General features: G+C 36.7%; 1 protein-coding gene across 4 annotated transcripts; it reads left to right on the top strand.

Annotated features, from left to right (window-relative positions):
- Nucleotides 1-11,960: 11,960 nt before the first annotated feature.
- On the top strand, nucleotides 11,961-21,408 carry LOC116207755 (potassium channel SKOR). 4 transcript variants are annotated; one of them, XM_031540843.1, is made up of 15 exons: nucleotides 11,961-12,086; nucleotides 12,252-12,362; nucleotides 12,837-13,256; nucleotides 16,400-16,624; nucleotides 16,894-16,957; nucleotides 17,461-17,800; nucleotides 18,043-18,338; nucleotides 18,432-18,512; nucleotides 18,632-18,730; nucleotides 19,094-19,315; nucleotides 19,465-19,653; nucleotides 19,772-19,847; nucleotides 19,937-20,231; nucleotides 20,613-20,734; nucleotides 20,896-21,408. In XM_031540843.1, the coding sequence occupies exons 3-15, from the start codon at nucleotides 12,922-12,924 to the stop codon at nucleotides 21,144-21,146; spliced, it is 2,595 nt and encodes an 864-aa protein (XP_031396703.1). In that variant the 5' UTR covers nucleotides 11,961-12,086; nucleotides 12,252-12,362; nucleotides 12,837-12,921; the 3' UTR covers nucleotides 21,147-21,408. The 4 variants fall into 4 exon arrangements, with proteins under 4 accessions (XP_031396703.1, XP_031396704.1, XP_031396702.1 ...); XM_031540844.1 differs by having other exon boundaries at nucleotides 11,995-12,110; XM_031540842.1 differs by having other exon boundaries at nucleotides 11,995-12,169.
- Nucleotide 21,409: the final 1 nt, after the last annotated feature.

Genomic DNA, 21,409 nt, shown 5'->3' with positions numbered 1-21,409 from the left:
AAATTATCACATGGACAATTAATAGTCACCTATGACAGAAGTCCACGTCAGCAGATCCCTATCGGTTATTAATGAATAGAACTAAAAGCACGCTACGGAGCAAACATATAGAACTGAAAAATTCAAATTGAAACTTATAAGGCCGAACCTTCAAAACGATCAAACTTATAGGACGTCTGCTGTACTTCTTTCTATATTATAAAATGTAATTATGACTTATCGTACACCAAATAGTGAGTCTCTAGTTATTACAAATATCAGTAATGGGTCAGTACGTTATTGTCGATTGGCAAGGTTACTCATATCATATTAACTGGATGAGGAGGCTCCAATACTGAACATACATACATATATATATATATATGTATATATATATATATAAAATATTTGGTACCTAAACTCCTCCACCACTCCTCACACGGTTATAAACACCAGGAAACTAACACATAATCATACGAAATGTTTTAATTTCAACAAAAACATAAGATGACCCCCTTATCCGTAATATTATATGTTATATTAGTATATCCGGTTGCAATTATATATTGTATGGATATGGAGAAGTGTGTTGACAGCAATGGACAATATCTTTTCATCACTCATACGTGGTCCTATATATAACCTAACATATATAATCGTCAGTCGTCATATGTGTATATATAATTAACCTTGTAAATATATAATAATATAACTATTTTATTGCTTCCGCTCAATATCAATTTTAAATACTCTTTATGGCCAATGGAAAAACATTATGATCGAATTTGGACCCATTAATTAATATATATTAGTGATTAGTGATTAGTGATAGGGTTTTTATTTCCGCCTCCTTTTTCTTTCTCCAACCAAAAGAGCATTTTTCCTTTCCTCTCCAGCCACAAAAATTGGATACTGCCCCGACTAATATATATGGCTTATATAAAAATGATGAGAAATATTGTTATCGTAATTTCGAAAGATTAAGCATTAAAAGTTACTCATTTTCCTTCAAAAAGTGTATCTTTCTTCTTTATCCAACGACAATATGGTCATAATATAATGCATACGGGCTTTTGACCATACCAATAAGAAGCAAAGCGATACATGTGTTTTTGATTCTGTAAAAATGCCCTTGGAGCTGATAAGCAATTGGATACAATGTTCAATTCAAAAGCTCGAGTTACTAGGACGTTGGACCCGAAAATAATAAACTCAATCCATTTTATATACCGAAGATTTTCTCTTTTTACTTTTTCAATATAGGATAATAACTCTTAACAAATTCTAAAAAATATAAAGCTAGGTCCTTTTGGTTTGATCTCTCAGAGTGGTGTGTCCTGATCAATTGTGGTGTGTGTGTAAACTCGCTCCAGCTTATATATAGTTCTTATTTTCAAGTTCTACTGTAGCTGAATATATGTGTCAATATATCTTGCACCTATTAAATTTCATTGGACTTATAGTTCTCTAATCCATGTAGGATTAATTCATTTTTACTTCTCAATACACACTCTCACGGGATAATGTGTGGTCTCTTTCACTTACCTACATCTGCATGTGTACATGCCCTTAGACATCGGCTCTCAACAATTGACCATGGGGCGAGCTTCTTCGTCCATGCTCAGGTGAGGGGGACAAACATGAGCCACGTTTGGCTGCTCTCGATGTTGGATAGGTGTGGTGTGAGCACACATGAATGTGCTTAAGTATAACATGCTTTGGTATCATATAAAATTTCATTATCTATACGGGTTTAGACCGATTTTCACTAAAAATTCAAGCTATTAGGTCGTGAAATCTAGATCTCATATAACCCAATTATCTTTCTTTCTCTAATCAACGTGGTATTAATTTATTTTTACTTCTCAACGCCATACATGCGTATAATTAGTAGGATTACATCTCACATGTGCATGTTGGGGGTAATATACGTACATATAGGCGCAAGAATAAAAAAATGGAGATGGTACGTACCCAAACATGAAGAAGGAAAAAAGATTGACTTTTGTTTTGATGAACAAAAGAAAACTTCACACCATATATATGTACACAAACATACATATAATATTAGGAAAAATGCAATTTTGATCTTATAATACAATTTTGGTCATTCTGTGGCCGAACGGTAACGGGTGCTGACATGAACGCTAACACCGTTAAATAATTTTCACCAGTATATAAAAATTCAAAAAAATAAAGAAACAGAAAATTAAAAAATTAAAAATAGGAAAACAACCTAACCCTTTTCGGGCTGGGTGGTTGCCCTGGATTAGGTCGCCGACATTTTCAGAGTTCGTCAGCGACCTTACTTGAGAAGATGGGCACCGTCGGTAGGGCCCCTAGCCCCCCAAATCGAAAGATTTGTATTTCATTTCTATTTATTTATTTATTTTAGCCTCGCCCCCTTGGATGGGTCACCAGCCCTTGGACGGGTGGGGGCCCTTGGTGACACCCACACCAGCCCCCTCAAGGGGCTGGGCCCTTGGTCCCTTTTTTTTTTTAAATTTCTGTTTTAAATTATATTTTATTAATTTTTAGTTATTTTTATTTTTATTTTATATTTTGTATTTTCAATAAAAAAAATTGCCATGTGGCCAAATTAACAGCATTATTATCCACGACAGTATACGTTATCGCCTAGTCACAGATTGGACCAAAAACATTTTACGGAGCAAATATAGGACTGATTTGATACTTTTAAAACTTATATGATCAAATTTGATGTAGACTGAATTTATAGGATCACAAATATCTTTTTTTCCTATAATATTATATTAGCATCCAGCTATATCCACCGCGTATAAGCTAGAGTAAGACCAGGGCTGCCATCTTGCCCAGCTTTGTCATGTTATTAAACCACGTACTGTACCTGCTAACATCAATTTCAATTATATATACTAAACGAAAATTCAATTCAAATCTCAGTCAAATTTTATAGTATATAATGGATCGTATAGATATACAAAGTCACGCTTAAAAAAGTACTTTTTTTTTTTGCATGATATTTGTTTTGCATTTGAGAGGGCTATTCTAAGTGGTGATCGGTGTTAGTTATACTAAGTGTGATAAAAGAGTCGATTAATTATTAAATTTTAAATTAGTAAATAATTTAAGAAATTATAAACGAGTATATTACATGATATAACATGCTTTACATGATTTAGTAATAAAAACCAATTCTTATATTATCATGAATATTGAAAACTTATCTCATTTGATTTTCTAAATTTTTTAATAATATTTTAATGTTTATTGCGATATTCAACAACATCCTACCATATAAATAAATTATAGCATGCGCAATGCGTAGGTCTTCAGCTAGTAAATAAAAAACGAGTCAACAAAGAGAGAGAGAAGGGGAATGGCGTCCATGGTATTCTATCTTTTCTTCTTCAACCTTAAAATGCCCATCCACGTTGCTTATTTGATGAGATGCTAACTCAGCAAACCAAACGTTTATATGCATATATAATTATGTACTGAACGTCGGCCCACAGCTGGATCGATGTATATATATATATATATATATACACACCACGCGTAATTAGCCACACTTGTATCTCTTCTCTTCTCTTAGTTCTCTTCTTATAAAACTCGAAGAGGACCTTTCTCACTTCAATTTTAGTATTCCCAAAATGTACGTACTATATAGTTTGATGTTTCAATTTACAAAAAAGTCATCGGATGGATATGATTATAAATCCACCACAGAAACTACCAACTTCCCTATTTTTTCTCTCTCTCCATTTTTTTCTTTATTTTCCCTCCCCAAATCCAGTTACATGATATTTTATAAATCATAAATCTTTTAATTTTTAAAAAATGAATGAATATTTTAAATACGATATAGATATAATAGAACATTATTGAAACCTTTTAAGAAAACTTTACTATCGATTTAATATTTAATAATCTTATTTTTTAGAGAACATTAAAATTAATATCTAATCACATAAATATTAATATTAAAATAAACAATATATTAATATATATGATATATATATATATAAACATATACATATTTCTTCTTATTATTTATGATTGTGCAGACTTTTAATATAGTTTTTACTTACTTATTGGTTAAATTCAATTACTATTAGTCATATATATAATAATATATTTTTATTAATTGTAAATTATGATTTATAATAGTTTAAAACACGTTTATAATATTTAATGATAAGAAAGAAAAATGGTTCACAATGTGAACTTCACATTCTATCATATGCAATGCACAGGTTCCACGACTAGCGTGTGTGTATATATATATATATAATAATAATAAAAAAGAACTATGGTGGGCCTAATCAAATTACCTCAGAATGCCTAGATTGTCGAATGAAAATTTTTAAATTTTTAGTTTTTCCAAAAGTTTTACGATGTTTTTAGTTTTTGAAATTTTTATAATAATTTTTTTACTTTTAAAAGATACTTTATGATAAGATCTAAATAAAACAAAATATTATTCTAATTTTTTGATAAGATACTGTTAGTTACATAGTATTTAATAAATCACAAACCATTGAATTTTTAAAATTGAATGTTTTGAGAAGATATCGATATAATATAATATTTTTAAAATATTTTTTTTGAAGATTTTAGTATCTACTAGAAACTTACAAGTGCATAACACGACCTAACCCGCACATATCATACTCCAGATGTAATGATCTTTTCCCAATACACTTATGAATGGATTAATTTGCAATAGGAAAATAAAGATTAAGGGCAAGAAAATAAGAATTAAGGATTGGAAATAGAATTTGAAAAATAAACAAAAGTGATGTAATAAAAAGTGAAATTGGAAGGTTGAGAAGAGAGTAAAATAAGAAGAGGTTGGCACATGGAAGGTAGGAGAGAATGATATTAAGTGGATAATTTTGTCATTTAATTCTTCTCTTTTATTTAAAATTGTTTCGTATTCAAACTAATAGTTATTGATATTTCTCACTTTTTGACCGGATCTTATAAATAAAGTGATCCTTATAAAATTGAACTTTTCATTTAAATAACAATATAAGATATTATATTTGACTATCTTTCAATTTTTTTGAAAGATGAATTTATATGTACTTATATTATCTAAATATTGATACTAAAAATCAAAGAGTGTGGAGTGCAGTAGCATATGCTCTCCCCTGATAACCAAAATGGTCGATGTTTGATAATCAGTGGGATTACATGTGCCTCTATATTAGATATTAGAATTTTTATTTCATTGAATTAAGTCAATGTGCCTCTTTTGTAATAGGAAGAAAATATTAATACTAAAATAAATATAAATATATTAAACAAAGTGTTATCTAATCGGTAGTAACTCCCACCCTCGTAGGGAGGTGAAGCAAGTTCAAATCCCGAGAAACATACTTGTTGAGAGGGAGAATAATCTTTAATAATACTCGATCCAGAATTGCAAGAGCAATGTCCGTTACAATTTACTAATAAAGTGTTGATTGAGTAGAAAGCAGCTCTATTCCCGTAAAGAGGAAGGTGCAAGTTCGAGTTCTAGGAAGTACACTTATTGAGAGAGAGAATAACCATTAATATTCGATCTCCGGTAATTACGAGAGTAATGTCTCCTACAATTCTACTAACAAAGTTATCAGCACCCAATTTTGGTCCACCGGTTTCAGAGGGGCAGAATCGTCGTTTTTTTGCCACCCGTGAGGGAAGTATTTTCAATTATTTACCCGAGTATTCACGACTTTTCGGAGATAGCACATTTTCCTAAATCTCGTACCAATTTTATGATTTTTCAATATAATACTATTTGTGACGTTTTCGAATTTCGCGTACATCGACGTCAATTTTCAAAATTCGTGACAAAATTCAAGATTGAAAATAATTTGGTCGCATAATATCGATCATCGAATTTTTCTAAGCGTGATGGCAGTCTCGAATTATCTTTCCGACGTCCGATTGAGAAGACGGAATTTTCAATTTGTACGCACGTCAATTTCAAAAAAAAAAAAAAATTCAAAAACCGGTCAGAAGTCAGACTGCTGACTTCTGACCATGGCTTTCCCTTCTTCCTCCCTGTTTCCCCCTAGCCTTCGTCCTTCTTCTTCTTCTTTTGACTCCTTTGTTTTTTTCTTTTTTTTCCCTTTCCGTTCCAGCTGCTCCTCGACCCGAGCCTCCTGAGCCGCTGCACCCGAGCCTGCCACACGCCAACTCCTCTGCACACGCCAACGTCTTCCTCTGCACACGCGAACGGATTTCGTGCACACGATCTCTCTCTCTCTCTCGATTCCGGAACAAAAGCCCGCAGCTCACAGAGTTCGGGTGGGGCTCTCGCGAAAAATCTCCAGCTGATTCGGACGGAAAACTCCCAGCTCGGACGCCATTCTTTTGACCGGCAGCTCCGATATTTTCTCTCAAAAAAATCACGACCCTTAGCTCGAGTTTTAAGACGGCCGGAGCCCGATTTATTTCGGATCTCTCTCTCTCTCGGCCTCTCGATTTAAAAAAAAAAAACGGAAAACTCGTAGCTCGAACGCCCTCCCTCGGAACCGGCAGCTCGTTTGGCACCGAGACCCCAGAGCTCGGACAGTCCCTCGACTCGCCCTCGGCTCCCACGCCGACTTCGCCCTCAGCTCGGCTTCCCCGGCCCAACTCCCAGTCGAGCTCGTAGCTCCCACCGCTCGACTCCCCGGCTCTCTCTTCTTCCCCTCGCACGCGACTCGTCCCCGACGCCGACATCATCGCCCGATCCCTCTCCTTCTTCTCCATTTTTATTTTTATTTATTTATTTATTTTGTAATCGGGTCCAGATCCCCATTGAACAGATACGCCCAGCCCAGCAGACCAACGCGGTCCGGTCCAGACCCTGCGGCCCAACAGCCACCCCAGCGGCGGCCCATTCTAGCGGTAGTGGCCCGGTCCACCAGCGTCCAGCCCAACTCGGTCCGTTCGGCCCATTCGGCCCAGTCCACCCCACCGGATTTCGGCCCGTCACAGCCCGGCCCAACTCGTCCAGCATTTTGTCTTTTATTATTATTTTTATTTACAGAATCACCCCTCAACTTCTCGAACTAGGTAAATTCTCGACTTAGCAGCATCTTTAGGGCTCCATTTCTGAATATTAATGTTTGATTGGATGGATGTGACGTGAAATGAACGTTCTTGGGTTGCGTGGTTGATCGGATTTGTCCCGAACTCGATTTTACAAACTTTCTGCTTTGTCTCATTTCAGTCCCGAGGATGCATTTTTTTTTTCAGATCTGCCCCGAATTTTAAAATTCATTTCAGCCAAGGCCCAGCCATTTTTATCATTTTCCAATCAGTTCTTGAATTTTTCAGAATTGTTCAAACATCCTAAGGAACTTTTCGAGTTGTTTCATTTTAGTCCCGGGATCATTTTTCGCCCTTTCAGATCTGCCCCAAAATTGTAAAATTCGTTTCAGCCGAGTCTCAGCCATTTATAGCATTTTCCAATCGGTCCTTGAATTTTCCTGAATTTTCCAACCAGCCCAAAGAACTCTTCGAGTCGTTTCAGTTTAGTCCCTGGGCATTTTCACTTCCAGATCAGCCCGAATTTTCAAATTCGCTTCAAACAAGTCCTGGGATATTTTCAGTAACTTCTTCACAGTCCCCAATTTTTCAGGATTTTTAAATCAGTCCCTTGAAACTTTATCCGAATTTTCAAACCAGTCCCTGTTCTTTTAAAATTATTCAAATCAGTCCCTGGACATTTTTTAAGATATCCAACCCTTACCTACTTGGATCCCCGATCGACAACGTATGTGCCCCCTTTAAATATTTGTTCCTGTAATTATTTGTATACAACGTGATGATGCGTGCTCTTTGCATGATTTTTGCTCGCATGAATCGGTGCTGTTTTATCAATTTTATCAACATTATGTTTGCGTATGCTTGTATGTGTTTATCATGATCATAGCGGCACCGATTGTGTAAATTTGTATGTTTGTTGTGCTTGATGTGATAATGCGCTCCTGATCCGTGTTTAAATGCTTTATTTTCTCGTTTTTAATCGAAACCTCACATGAATCGACTTAATCATGCAAACTCGACCTAAAACTAACTTTTAAATCCCAAGGCGGTCGGGAATTAGGATTCCCATCGGACGGTCTATCAATGATCGGCTCGACGGTCTGAAACTCGCATATTTAGAGCATTTGGCAAAACATTAATTAATTTAACCAATAATTCCACTAACGGGGTAATTGGGATGTTCATGCGATTAATTAATTCACTCGGCCCTGATAATTTTGCACGAATTGATAATAAATCGGTAACACGCGTCGATAGATTGCAAACATGCGTTGGTGCCCTTTTCAAAACTTGCAAATTTTATAAAACTCGAGACACGTGGTTCGATGTGACATGGATGTCTAGGAAGGACTTGCGCGTCTCGACTCGAGGCCTCACCTGATTTCAGGAAACTCAGGTCGGGACGTGGAAGTTTTTCTTAAATCACTTCCGGATAGATTAACCGATCTTTTGGCTCTTTTAGGGTTCTTGACAACCCTGGAAGGTCTAGGGAATCGGTTAGCGCCGGTCACAGGCCGAGGTGGCCCGCACCGCGTAATCTCACTTTCCCGAAAATAATTTTTACCTCAAGGGCAAAATCGTCTATTTGCAACTTAGCGACACCCCTAGGGTTAGAATAAGAGAAACATTATGGTATCAGGGTAGGGATGGGCTACCTATCTAGGCGCAGGTTCATCTGCATAGCCCGCTCTATCCGACCGATGAGTTTTTCGTTATTCTAGCGTAGTCTCGGGTAGTTAGTTCGGTGGATGGGCTCAAAATACAAATACCGGACTAATTGTGTACTTGGTTAAGACGAAAGCGGGCAATAGCGGGATAGGCACTAGGTTCTAGGATTTACGGGTGGAATCAATGTTCGGTAATAACTTGTAATAACCGTAGTGTCACAACATAGAACAATTCTAAAAGCAACCCACCAACACAAGACTTGACAACAGACGTCACGTACGTCAAGTCCTCGGAAAATAATGCCAAATGCGAAATATCTTCCCGATGCGATCCTTGATCGATTCGCACCTTGTACCCACTTTGTTTGTTTTAGGGTAGGATTTGTATGCCAAGATACCCCGGTTAATAATTGGTTAATTTACGTAAATTCGACAATAACAAAACCCCATTGTTTGTTTTATTTATATCCGCTTGTTAACATTCTTGCACTTGTTTGTTAAGCGGATCGAGCCCGATCCTTTAGGGCACGATTCATAGGGGGTCCAACGCCCCAATCGTAGATCACGGGGTCCAATTCCCCTAACACTGAGCGCGCATCTTAATTTCAATTTCGGTCTTTTCAAACCACACGGTGAGTACGAGTGGAATAATAACCGAACGCGATTCGACCGGGATTCAGTTGTCGTAATTTGTATTTTACTTATTTGAGAGGACAATGTAAGGATTTATGTTGTACATTTATTCATGTAAGAATCCCGGTTGGAGAGTGGACGGTCGGAATGTTCCTTCGAATTTACGATGTCAAAACGCGTAAGATTGAGCGGAACTTAATTAAGCGGTAATTAAATTAAAATGGCAAGCCTAGACAAGCTAGAGTACCGATAGGGCATGCGAGATATAGGCTCGCATGTAACAGAACCCCCGAATTCGGAACCTCAGGTTTCGCAGACCATATGCCTTAGCAATTAGGTGTACCCCGTACCCCTAGACCCGGGTAACTTGCCGGCCCTCGACCTTCGGGTCGTAAAATGGCAAGTGGCGACTCCTTCTCACGTGCGTCCGTCGCGCGTCCCCGGGAAGGTGGACACTCCCAAGCCGCGTTGCATAGGCGCGCGCACGCGTGCCCCGACGAGATGAAATTCGGGTGCGCACAAAAGTATTGATTGAGTGATGACAACTCTAACCGTCGTAAATAGGTGAACACAACTCATAATATAACACTACATGAATATGTCGTCAATATGACCAGATAATTTCATCTCGCGGTGCTTGGAAGTTTTCTTTTAAATTATTTATTAATCTTGTCGTGGATCAATATGAATTTGACTTTTAACTTTTATTTAAGTTTTTTTCTATTTTATAATTTTTAAGTATGTTTATGACTTATTCTTTTTGTCTCGTGATAAGGGAGGCCCCTTGGCCTAGTGTAAAGGTATGAACTAGAGCAAAATAAAGGGACGTACATAAGTCTCACTTGTGAGTATCGAACTCAGAACTTTTTTTTATTATGGATTGGCACCATGTGCCACTGATCCATTCCTCATACCTATCATGTTTTATTTTATATATTTTTTATTTTTTTATTATTTTATTTTAGCCTCAGAATGCTCCAATCATTGAATGAGATTTTATCAATTTGTTGAGTTTTTAAAAATTTATAATAAAAATTTAGGCTTTATTTGAGACTGGAGTGGATAACTATAAATAATTATATTTATTTAGAGTTGTAATGATTGTATTGTTGAATTATGGGAAAAAGTGGAAAAAAAGTAATGAATAGTTGAAAGAAAGTAATAATTGTGATGTTGAATTATGGAAAAAGTAATGAATAGCTGAAAGAATTTAGTATTAAAAATATAATTAAATGGTTAAAAAAAATTAAAGAAAAAATAATAATTGTGTTGTTAAATTGAAGATAAGTAGAGTTAAAAAAACTCTAAAACCAAACATGTCCTTAATTTTTAAAAGATATATTACAATATGATCAGAATAAAAGTAGATTTTTTTTGTTTTATAATTTTCTAATGAGATATTGTTCGTTACATAATACTTAATAAATCATAAATTTTTGAATTTTTAAAGTTGAATGAATCTTTTTTAATAAGATATCGATACAACAAAATATTATTGAAACTTTTTGAAAAAAATTTACTATCTACGTAATATTCAATAATCTTGAACTTTTTATTTAAGATTAAAATTAACAGGTAATCACTTCAATATTAATAACAAAATAAATATATAAAATGCACTCATATCCCTTGATGTTTGAAGAAATAACACTTAACTCCATTTGTTGAGAAATATGCACTCAACTCCATTTGACTTATTTGACCAAATCTTTATTTTTAGGAAAAAATATCAATTTAGGTCATAATTTTTGCTCTTTTTTTTTCTTCAAGACCATACATTTATTTTTTACTAACTAAGGCCCACATTACATAAAAATTTTATTTCAAAAATATTTTCTTTATTTTGAAAAATAAAAAATACAAAATACAAAAAAGAAAGAAGCTAAAAACTACGAACAGATGGAGAAGTAAAGAGAGAAAGGGGTGATTGAAATGTCACCAACCATTGTCACCCTAGACGATTTCACTAGGGGATGTTGGAGACCTCGTCTTACATAGTGGTGGCTAGATGTAAGCCACCGGGGATGCATATGGTTAAAAAAAAAAAGTATCCATAGACAAGCACAATACGGTTTGAACCATATAATTACATTAAACAGTTATGGGATGAGGTGAATGTCATACCCGAAGTAACATTGTTGGAGATCTCTCTCTCCTCTTTGCCCATCTTTTTTTTTTTTTACTTTGTTCAATTTCCTCTTTTTTTAAAAAAAATTAAGAACACATATTTAAAAAGTAAGAAAGGACTTACATGAACATTTTACATAGATGGTGGCCTTCTTAGGTAAAATAGTAAATATATGGTCTTAGGAAAAAACGTTTCAAAAGTTATGGCCCAAATATGTATTTTCCTTAAAAAATAAAGACCGATTATTTCTCCAAATCTCAAGGAAGGTGAGTGGATTTTACCCTAAATATATATTAGTATATAAAATATAATAGTATTAAACAAAATATATCCTTTTGATAATATATGGTTGGGAGGGATAGGCTCATGGATCTCTTTTGTAGAAAAAAAAAAGGTTGGGAGGGCGATTTTTAAAATAGTCTTTTACTTACTTTATTGATGAAATTCAGTTACCATCATCATATACATCTAATACTGCAGTTTTTTTTATCTTAATTTATATGTATATATACACATCGAGAGATGGAAGAATATGACTGACCGAACTAGTGGCTGTTTCCTCCGTTTCGCGTCTCTGCTTATCCTTCTTCTCTCCCTCTCTCTCTATATATATAACCTACACGGTTGCCGTCAATAGTTAGGAATTTCATCCCGATTCTTCTGCGGGGGTCTGTGTACCATGCGTGATATATGTATCTATATGATCCATCCTGCAGACATCCATATATATATATATATATATATATTACATGTGAAGTCTCCATTGCCATGGTATCAACTTTGTCTTTGGAAGATCGACACAGCCTAATCTAACATCTTCTTATCTTTTCTAGAAGTTCTGCCTGCGCACCATTCATGAGCTAGCAATATACAGCATCTATCCCCATCAGGACAGGAGAACAAAGGACGGGAGCCGTCCCACACACACACACACATATGTATAGGTACATGTTTCCCTCATTCTTGTGAGTCAGTCATGGCTCACGCTTGCTCGCTCATTCGCTCAGCAGCACACTCGTGCTTTTTGGCATTGTTATTAATTATTGTTCATATATGTAGTGAGTCTATGTCTACGTTAATTAATTCTCGGCAGGAAAACGCACCCACATGTATATCTGAAAGGACTGACCACAGATCATGCGTCGCAGAGAGAGAGAGAGAGAGAGAGAGAGAGAGAGAGAGAGAGAGAGAGAGAGTAGAATAGTAGTAAATGTAAAACTGACGGACTACTCATCAATTGGCATTGCCGCAGGGCAAATTAATTAGGCACAAATTGAAGGTAGTGCAACAACGTCTACCACCAGATCGATCGATCACCATATGAACCCTTGTCTTGCTATATAGTAATAGCATAGTTGCAGCTCCTTGCTTCGATCGGCCTGACCTTTGGTTCTCCATATACATATATACACTCGCAGACATCCGGCCAGATTACAAAGAAGGGTTAGGGAGAGAGATTGGAGAAGTTATAATTAAGGGCTGTTTTGTTTGCGAGCGCTGCTGATGATGAAGAAGTTGATGAAGAAGTCACTGACTGCCCCTCCCAGTGCTCAGATAATAAGGGCAGATCAGGACCATCGTGGCCTGCAGGGCGAGGGGAGAGCGAGGCCAGAAGAATCGTCGTCGTCGTTGTCGTCATCGGATGATCAGCAGCGAACAGAAGACTACATGTTTGAGGAACCGAGAGAGCGGATCAAATCATCCAGGGGGAGCCAATTCAACCTCATTACCAATGAGTTGAGACTCGAATCAGCCGCCCACCGCAAGTTCACCCGCGAGTCCCTAATCAGCGGCGTCAAAGACCTGTCAAGAGGCCTCGCCATTCATCCCAACAACAGGTGAGTAACTAACTTACTTATTAATTCATTCATAATCCAATCCGATATTCGCTCGATCTTCTGCCCACCATTTCCGGTAACTCCCTCTGGGTGGCGGTTTCCTCGATCTCTTCCTCCCACCAAATCACTGAAACTGATGATCCGAGCCGAACGAACGTTCGTTCATCGATTAATCTCTCTCTCTCTCTCTCTCTCTCTCTTGTGATTGTGAAGTGCATGTGGCTCCTTTTTCCATAAACAGCGGAGATTCAGCCATTGGTTGCTCCTTAGTATTGGATTCAAAGCCCGAGAACTAGATAGAGAGAGAGAGAGAGAGAGAGAGAGAGAGAGAAAAGAGAGACCGGTACAGTTGCTATCTAAACTAATTTGCAAAGAAAAAAAGGAAAAATAAAAAATAAAAAAGGAAAAATCTTTTAGAATTAGAAAAAGAAATATAAATAAATAAATAAATTGGTGGGGCGGGACTTGGGAGGGGCCGGCCCGGCCGGGGTGTGATTGCATTGCAGACTGTCGTTCGCGTCACTGAGCCACACGTGGCTGGCTTTCGGCCGGATGGTGCGCCCACCAAGTTTGGTTTGTTTTGACTGTTGACTTTTTCTTTTTTTTTTTCCTCCTTTTCTCTCTCTCTTTTGCTTCCTTCCTCGGACAACCAACCAATCAATCAATCAATCATCAATGAGTACCCCCACCGGACGGAACGGACGCCTGGATAATGAATGACAAAATCAATGGCAATCAGCTGCTATATCATATCTCACTCTATGGTTATCCTCAAATCCATCTGTCTATGCCAAAGCCAACATGTGAAATTATTTATCTGGAATTAATGAACATAAAATTTTAGAGTACTTATAAGTTATATCTTCAAAAAGTTTAACTTACAGATTAAAAAGGAGTTTTAGTATCCACCTCTATTATATGTTTGAAATTCTTGGAATCAAAAGAGTATTTTTAGCGTGATTATCAATTCCGTGCTTCGCACAGAGCTCCCGAGATTAATTGAACGAAATTCATATATTCAGATAATATATAAATATCTATAATAAAACATTTCTAGATTTTCTTTTTTGCTGAATAATTTTTAAATTTTCTGATTAAATAATATCTCCCTTATCTATCATTTTGTATTACGTGCAACTAGAACAAGCACAGCTGTCAGCTGACCATATAATTAATAATTTTTTTGATAAGTATCCATATAAATTTGGCGGTTCCAACTCCATGTAATTAGTCGTAATAACTTGATTGATTGACATGTGCATATAATATATAATTTGACGATTCCAAATCCAAATCGTTACTTGAAATCCTTTTCGGTGATTATTAAATGACGTCTATATTAATGGCTATATGCAAAAACTTTCTATACAATGTTCTCTGCGAGTAAGTTAGCTATAAGCTTGTATCTGAATTGCATATGTGACTTATATATATTAATACGGAAATTAAAAACATAATATTTCACCTCCTCTTTTTTTTTTTGGTTGAATTCATATTTCATAGTTAAGTTTTAAGACGTATTGTTTGATACTATCATGTGCTACATGAATATATTATAGCTGCGAGATATCTCCTCGATTGAGATTGATCGTACATACATTTGTTATTCTTTTTTGTGGAAGTACGAGATCCTTCCACTTTTCTTTTCAATGGAGTCAATCAAGAATTAACATTGTTTATATATATTTATATACCTATACTATTATAGTTTTCATCTAACTTTTACTTTCCGAATATGTCCTTTCTGCAATTTCATTAAAAATTATAATTGTTGAATTAAAAAGTAATATAGTAAATGAATTACCTTACTACAATTTACTACTCCATATTTTTTTATATCTTTTCCTCATTTCACTCCTCTCTCCCTCCCACTTCTTTCTCCGTAACGGTATCCGTTCAACATTTATCTACATCCACATGGTAAAAAAGCAAAAGCTCCAATTCCTTTTATCTATTAATTTCATTGCACAATATATATTTTTATTAGAATATTACATTATTCAATAAATTATATCTTAAAAGGACAGTTATAATATAAAAACTTACTTAAAAACTGCGTGTAGTACGGGTTCGATCTATTGTGTGTATATATGCATGGCTAGCAGGGAAAAGGAGGCAGCTTATTTTTTTTTCCTGCATTTGGAGCGCTGGCTTGCTGGCTTTTTATTATTATGATATATAATAAATATATAGGAGAACTGCAGCATGAGTCCTATAAGTTTGGAATTTTTTGGACTTCAGTAGTATAAGTTTTAATTTGAATTTTTCAGTCCTATATGTTTGCTACGTAGTACACTTTTAGTCATATCCGTAATAACTATTAGGGATCTACTGACATGAATTTCACAATGTCAAATCTGTCATAAGTGGCTGTTAATTATTCACGTGATAATTTTCTATTGGTTGAAAATTAAAATGTTAAGAAATGAAAAAAAAAGAAATTCAGAAATTAGCATAAGAAGTCCACATGGCAATTTTTATTTGCTGAAAACTTTTTAAAAAATTAAAATATAATTAATTATTATTTTTAACAATAAAAATATTTTAGAAAATAAAAAAAAAAAGCAATCGAAAGGGGGGAGGGGGCTGGCGACCCTAATCATGAGTGGTGAGCGGAAGCAAGATCCCCATTGTCGGCTTTCGCCCCCCTTCCGATTTTTATTTTTATTTTTTAAAAAAATTTTATTTTCTAAAAAAATTATTATTAAAAATAATAATTAATGAAAATTTAATTTTTAAGATACTTTCAACGAATAGAAAATCGCCACGGGACTTCTTATGTTTATTCCTAAAATTCCTTTTTTGATTTTCAGTCAATAGAAAACTGCCACGTGGACAATTAATGGCCATATAGGAAAGATTTGACGGTGTGAAATCCATGTTAGCATATCCCTAACGGTTATTAACTGATAGGACTAAAAGCGCATTACTGAGCAAACATATAGGACTGAAAAATTCAAATTAAATTTATAGGAATGAACTCCAAAAAAGTCTAAACTTATAGGACTTCTGTTGCACTTCTCCCATAAATATATACATGTAGGAGGATGATATGAGAAAGGATGTATAAAATTTGGCATGCATGCATTCGGTTTCAAGAACGTCAGTATATAGAAGAAGAAATGCAACTATTAATATTGCAGGTGTTATCGGGCATGGAAGAAATTCATACTGATATGGGCGATCTACTCATCTTTCTTCACGCCAATGGAGTTCGGTTTCTTCCGCGGACTCCCGGAGAACCTCTTTATACTTGACATTGCCGGACAGGTTGCCTTCCTAGTGGACATTATCCTGCTATTTTTTCTAGCTTACAGAGACAGCCAAACGTATCGAATGGTCAACAATCGCACCTCCATTTCTCTCCGGTCAGTTTTATATATCTAGTCTCTTCTTCTACTAGTCTAGTCCTGCCATGCCACAGAAAGTTGTTTTTCTCATGAATGCAACTCTCAATCAGCCACCCACAAGTTTTTGCTTTTAACATGGCATATCACATCATGTTCCTCTTCCTCTTCCTCCTTTTTTTTTTTCGGGTCTCTTTGTGTTATTTATTATTGTAATCAATTAGTACCATGGTATTTATGACTATATCTCCTGATGTATATTTTGTTCTCTCTCCTGCAATGCAATGCAGGTACTTGAAATCCAGTTTTTTCCTTGACTTTCTCGGTTGCATGCCTTGGGATATTATTTACAAGGTGTGACCCGGACCTTTATATATTCAGCTTGAAATTATATATTTGCTTTGAGGAAACTGCGTACTGGTCTCACTTTCAGCATCTTCTCTTAAATTTCCTGTTTTCCCGTGATGCGAGATGGGGTAATTGGATTTGATTTGGTGAGATATTCCCAGTCCACAGGGTATAATACTGACCGGATGGGCATTGCTCCAGGGCTGAATGGCATGCAGTCAAGTTTGGTTTTTCATTTTGGAAATTCACTTCCCAATTATCATAATTGTAGAAAGTGTGGCTGAGGTTGATTCTTTTCTCTAATGGAGCTGTGAAGCAAACAGCCATATGAAATTGTTCCTGAGGTTTGTCTTGATTCAGTTTAGGAGCCAAACAAAAGCTTTTAGAAACAGAGGAGGGAGAGGATCTGTTTTAAAAAATCACCACGTCAATGAGTAGTGTAGATCCGCAATCACAGTCATATTTTTTTAAATTAATATTCTGAACTGTGAGATGAACCTTCATTACAGGCCTGTGGCAGGAGAGAAGAATTGCGTTATCTCTTATGGATAAGGTTGAGCCGGGTCCGCAAGGTCACGGAGTTCTTTCAGGCAATGGAGAAGGATATAAGGATCAACTATCTGTTTACCAGGATTGTGAAGCTCATCGTTGTCGAACTCTACTGCACTCACACAGCTGCCTGCATCTTTTACTATTTAGCCACTACTCTGCCTCCTTCTAAAGAAGGTTACACTTGGATTGGAAGTCTAAAGTTGGGGGATTTCAGTTATTCCAACTTCAGAGAAATTGACCTCTGGAAGCGGTACATGACTTCGTTATATTTTGCCATTGTTACTATGGCGACTGTGGGTAAGTTCAACGGATGAATTTTGTGGCTCAGTTATCATTCATCTGGACAAAATTATAATGGAAAAAGATGAAAACAGCTCCATTTGAAGTTGAAAGCGTTTTAAATACATTATTACTATTATTGCTGCTGCTAGTATTATTGCTGTTGTTGTCGTTCTTGCTGTTATTATTACTAATAGAACAAAGAATCAGGAATCCAGGATGTCCAATGACTTATGTATGAGGTTGTGACACCGCTGCAGGTTATGGAGACATACATGCCGTCAATTTGAGAGAAATGATATTCATAATGATATATGCCTCATTCGACATGATCCTTGGTGCTTACTTGATTGGTAACATGACGGCTTTGATCGTGAAAGGATCAAAGACAGAGAAGTTCCGGGATAAGATGACAGATCTCATCAAATATATGAATAGGAACAGACTTGGGAAGGACATAAGGGATCAGATCAAAGGCCACTTAAGGTTACAGTATGAGAGTAGCTACACCGATGCTGCTGTTATCCAAGATATCCCCATATCTATCCGTGCAAAAGTAATTGAAAGAAAACATAAATAGAATTTTTCTTTTACTCTGGTTCATATTTTTGGATTTCTGTTTAACATAGGAGCCAAAATTTGTCTGCAGATCTCTCAGACACTATACATGCCGTACATCGAGAATGTTGCTCTTTTCAGGGGATGCTCTTCAGAGTTCATTAATCAAGTTGTAAGTAGAAATACAATTATGAAATGATCAAGGGAAAGAAGCATCTTTTGCTTTTGGGTTATTTAGACCTGTTCTACATGCACGAGATGATGAAGGACCGCTACTTCTTTGCACTGTAGGTCATTAGACTCCATGAAGAATTCTTCCTCCCTGGAGAAGTAATAATGGAACAGGGAAATGTGGTGGATCAACTTTATTTTGTCTGTCATGGTCTCCTGGTAGATTTCCTTAATCCTCGTGCTGCTTTCATTTGTTCATGATTAAAGTTACTGTCACTAACTATCAAAGAAGGTCTAGCACAGCGGATCACGTCCTTGCCTGGTAACCAAGAGGTTGTAGATTCAATACTCGTGGTGGGACTACCGTGCCCCTTTATTAGTTATTAGGATTTCTATTTCATTAATTTCCTAGGCTCACAGGTCTCCCTTGCAATCTAAAAAGAAAAAATACACACTGTCACTGCTTTCTATATGTTGCTGCAGTAGGTTCCAAATATAACCTTTAGATTCTCCATGCCTGTCGGGAAGAACGTAAGATGATCAGCAGCGAGAAAGTTTATACTTGTAAATATTTACTTGCAGGAGGAGGTTGGCATAGGAGAGGATAGGTCAGAAGAGACTGTTTCACTTGTACAGCCCAACAGCTCATTTGGAGAAATTTCAATCCTTTGCAACATTCCTCAACCTTACACAGTCCGTGTCTGTGAATTAAGTCGGCTTCTGCGTCTTGATAAACAGTCACTGACAAATATTCTCGAGATATACTTTTATGATGGACGGAGGGTAATGGACAATCTTCTGGAGGTAAGCAATGAATATATTACTTAGCTGAGATCTGCACAAAAAAGATATATCTAATCTTTTGAAAGCTTCTCGCAATAGCAGCAACAGAGAGAGTTTATGATATGTTTTCCATCTGTTGTCTACTGAATATAAGTCTTCCAATATTGCAGGGAAAGGAATCCAATCTTCGAGTCAAACAACTGGAGTCAGATATCACATTTCATATTGGGAAGCAAGAGGCTGAACTTGCACTGAGGGTAAACAGTGCAGCGTATCATGGAGATCTGCATCAGCTAAAAAGCTTGATACGGGCAGGAGCAGACCCCAACAAGACAGATTATGATGGAAGGTCGCCTTTGGTAAGGGTTTTTGCTTCAGCTTAGCTCGTCCGTTTTATCGAGTTTAAGCATCGATATGTCATCTCCAAATTTACTGCATTAATATCAGCATAAACATAAGCAACCTTGTCTTTGACAGCATCTTGCAGCAGCAAGAGGATTTGAGGATATAATTCTTTTCCTGATTCATCAGGGAGTGGACATTAACAAGAAAGGTAATAGAAGCACAGGGAAGTCTTCTAATTCTACCTGATATCTATTAATTTCTTGTAGGAATATATGACCGGTTTTGTTGTACCAACAGATAATTTTGGGAATACGGCCTTGCTAGAAGCTATCAAGAGTGGACATGACCGAGTAGCTTCACTGCTTGTCAGGGAAGGGGCCTCTCTGGAAGTAGATGATGCTGGTAGCTTTCTTTGCAGTGCTGTTGCAAAGGGGGATGCAGACTTTCTCAAAAGACTTCTGTCCAGTGGGATTGACCCAAACTCGAAAGATTATGATCACCGCACCCCACTTCATGTAGCTGCCTCAGAAGGACTGTTTCTGATGGCAAAGCTGCTTGTCGAAGCTGGGGCCAGCGTCTTCTCAAAGGACAGGTAGAATGTGCTATATGCTTCGTCCTCTAGAGATGATATTTGCAATCTGATATGCATCTCATTTTCACCTACAAAAAAATTGATTGGGCTATTTTAACCTCAACTATGGTGGGAGACGTTCCACCTTCTGGTTCATTCGGCAGAGGAGTCTTTACTTATTACACAGTTGATTCCATTCCCTGGATCTGGCGGAATACATTTTTAAAACCATCCTTTGGTATAGGCGGATATTTTATATTTCCCTCTTAGTGTTCATCTGCTCCCATTTGACTTAAATTCGGCCCGGTGAATTGAGCAACAAAAGACAATTTTAAACCCCTGTTTGAAATTATGAAGTTAATGGAGGTGTATAACTTTCCCGTGGTTTTTTATATTCTACAGAAGGGGAACTACTCCATTAGATGAGGGACGAATTTGTGGAAACAAGAATTTGATCAGATTGCTCGAGGCTGCAAGATCTGCTCAGCTGTCGGAATTTTCAGAACGCTCTCATGAGATTGCAGGTATGTAACAACTGAATGATGTCCTAATTTCCTTTTTCTTTCACCGCACACCTTCAAGGGCACAAATTTTATCCTTCCACATTATCAGCAGCCACTGGTTATATATGCTATCGGCTCATCCCTTCCGTAAGTATAAAGATGTTTCTGTGGAATTGTGGCAGATAAAGTGCCCTTGAAAAAGAAGTGCACGATGTTCCCTTTCCATCCATGGGAATCCCTAGACCGTAGAAGACATGGGGTTGTGTTATGGGTCCCCGGCACTGTTGAAGAGCTCATCAGAACCGCAGCAGAACAGCTACAGTGTCCAACTGCACCTTGTATACTATCTGAAGATGCAGGGAAAATTACTGATGTGGACATGATTAGTGATGGTCAGAAGCTGTACTTGATAAGCCAAACAGAGAAGATGTAGACGTCGACTGCATGTGTTGTATTTTTCGCGCGTACCTCACTGGAAGTTTCCTCAAAGCTTGTGGCAGAAATAAAACAATCGGTTGGCAGGGAAACTACATACTTCACGAGAAGCATGCTTGCTATCTTTTATTCATCTGAATCTGGAACTTTTGAGTTGGCTGATGGTTCCATGTATTTGCGTCCGAATCCCAGAACTGCTTATGTGGATTAAGTCAGCACTTGTAAAAATGCAATACCAAAGACTTGCACAATCGAACCCAC

The sequence above is a fragment of the Punica granatum genome, chromosome 5 (genome assembly GCF_007655135.1).
Source record: "Punica granatum isolate Tunisia-2019 chromosome 5, ASM765513v2, whole genome shotgun sequence".
Classification (NCBI taxonomy): Eukaryota; Viridiplantae; Streptophyta; class Magnoliopsida; order Myrtales; family Lythraceae; genus Punica; species Punica granatum.
This window is presented reverse-complemented; position numbering and strand designations above follow the sequence as displayed.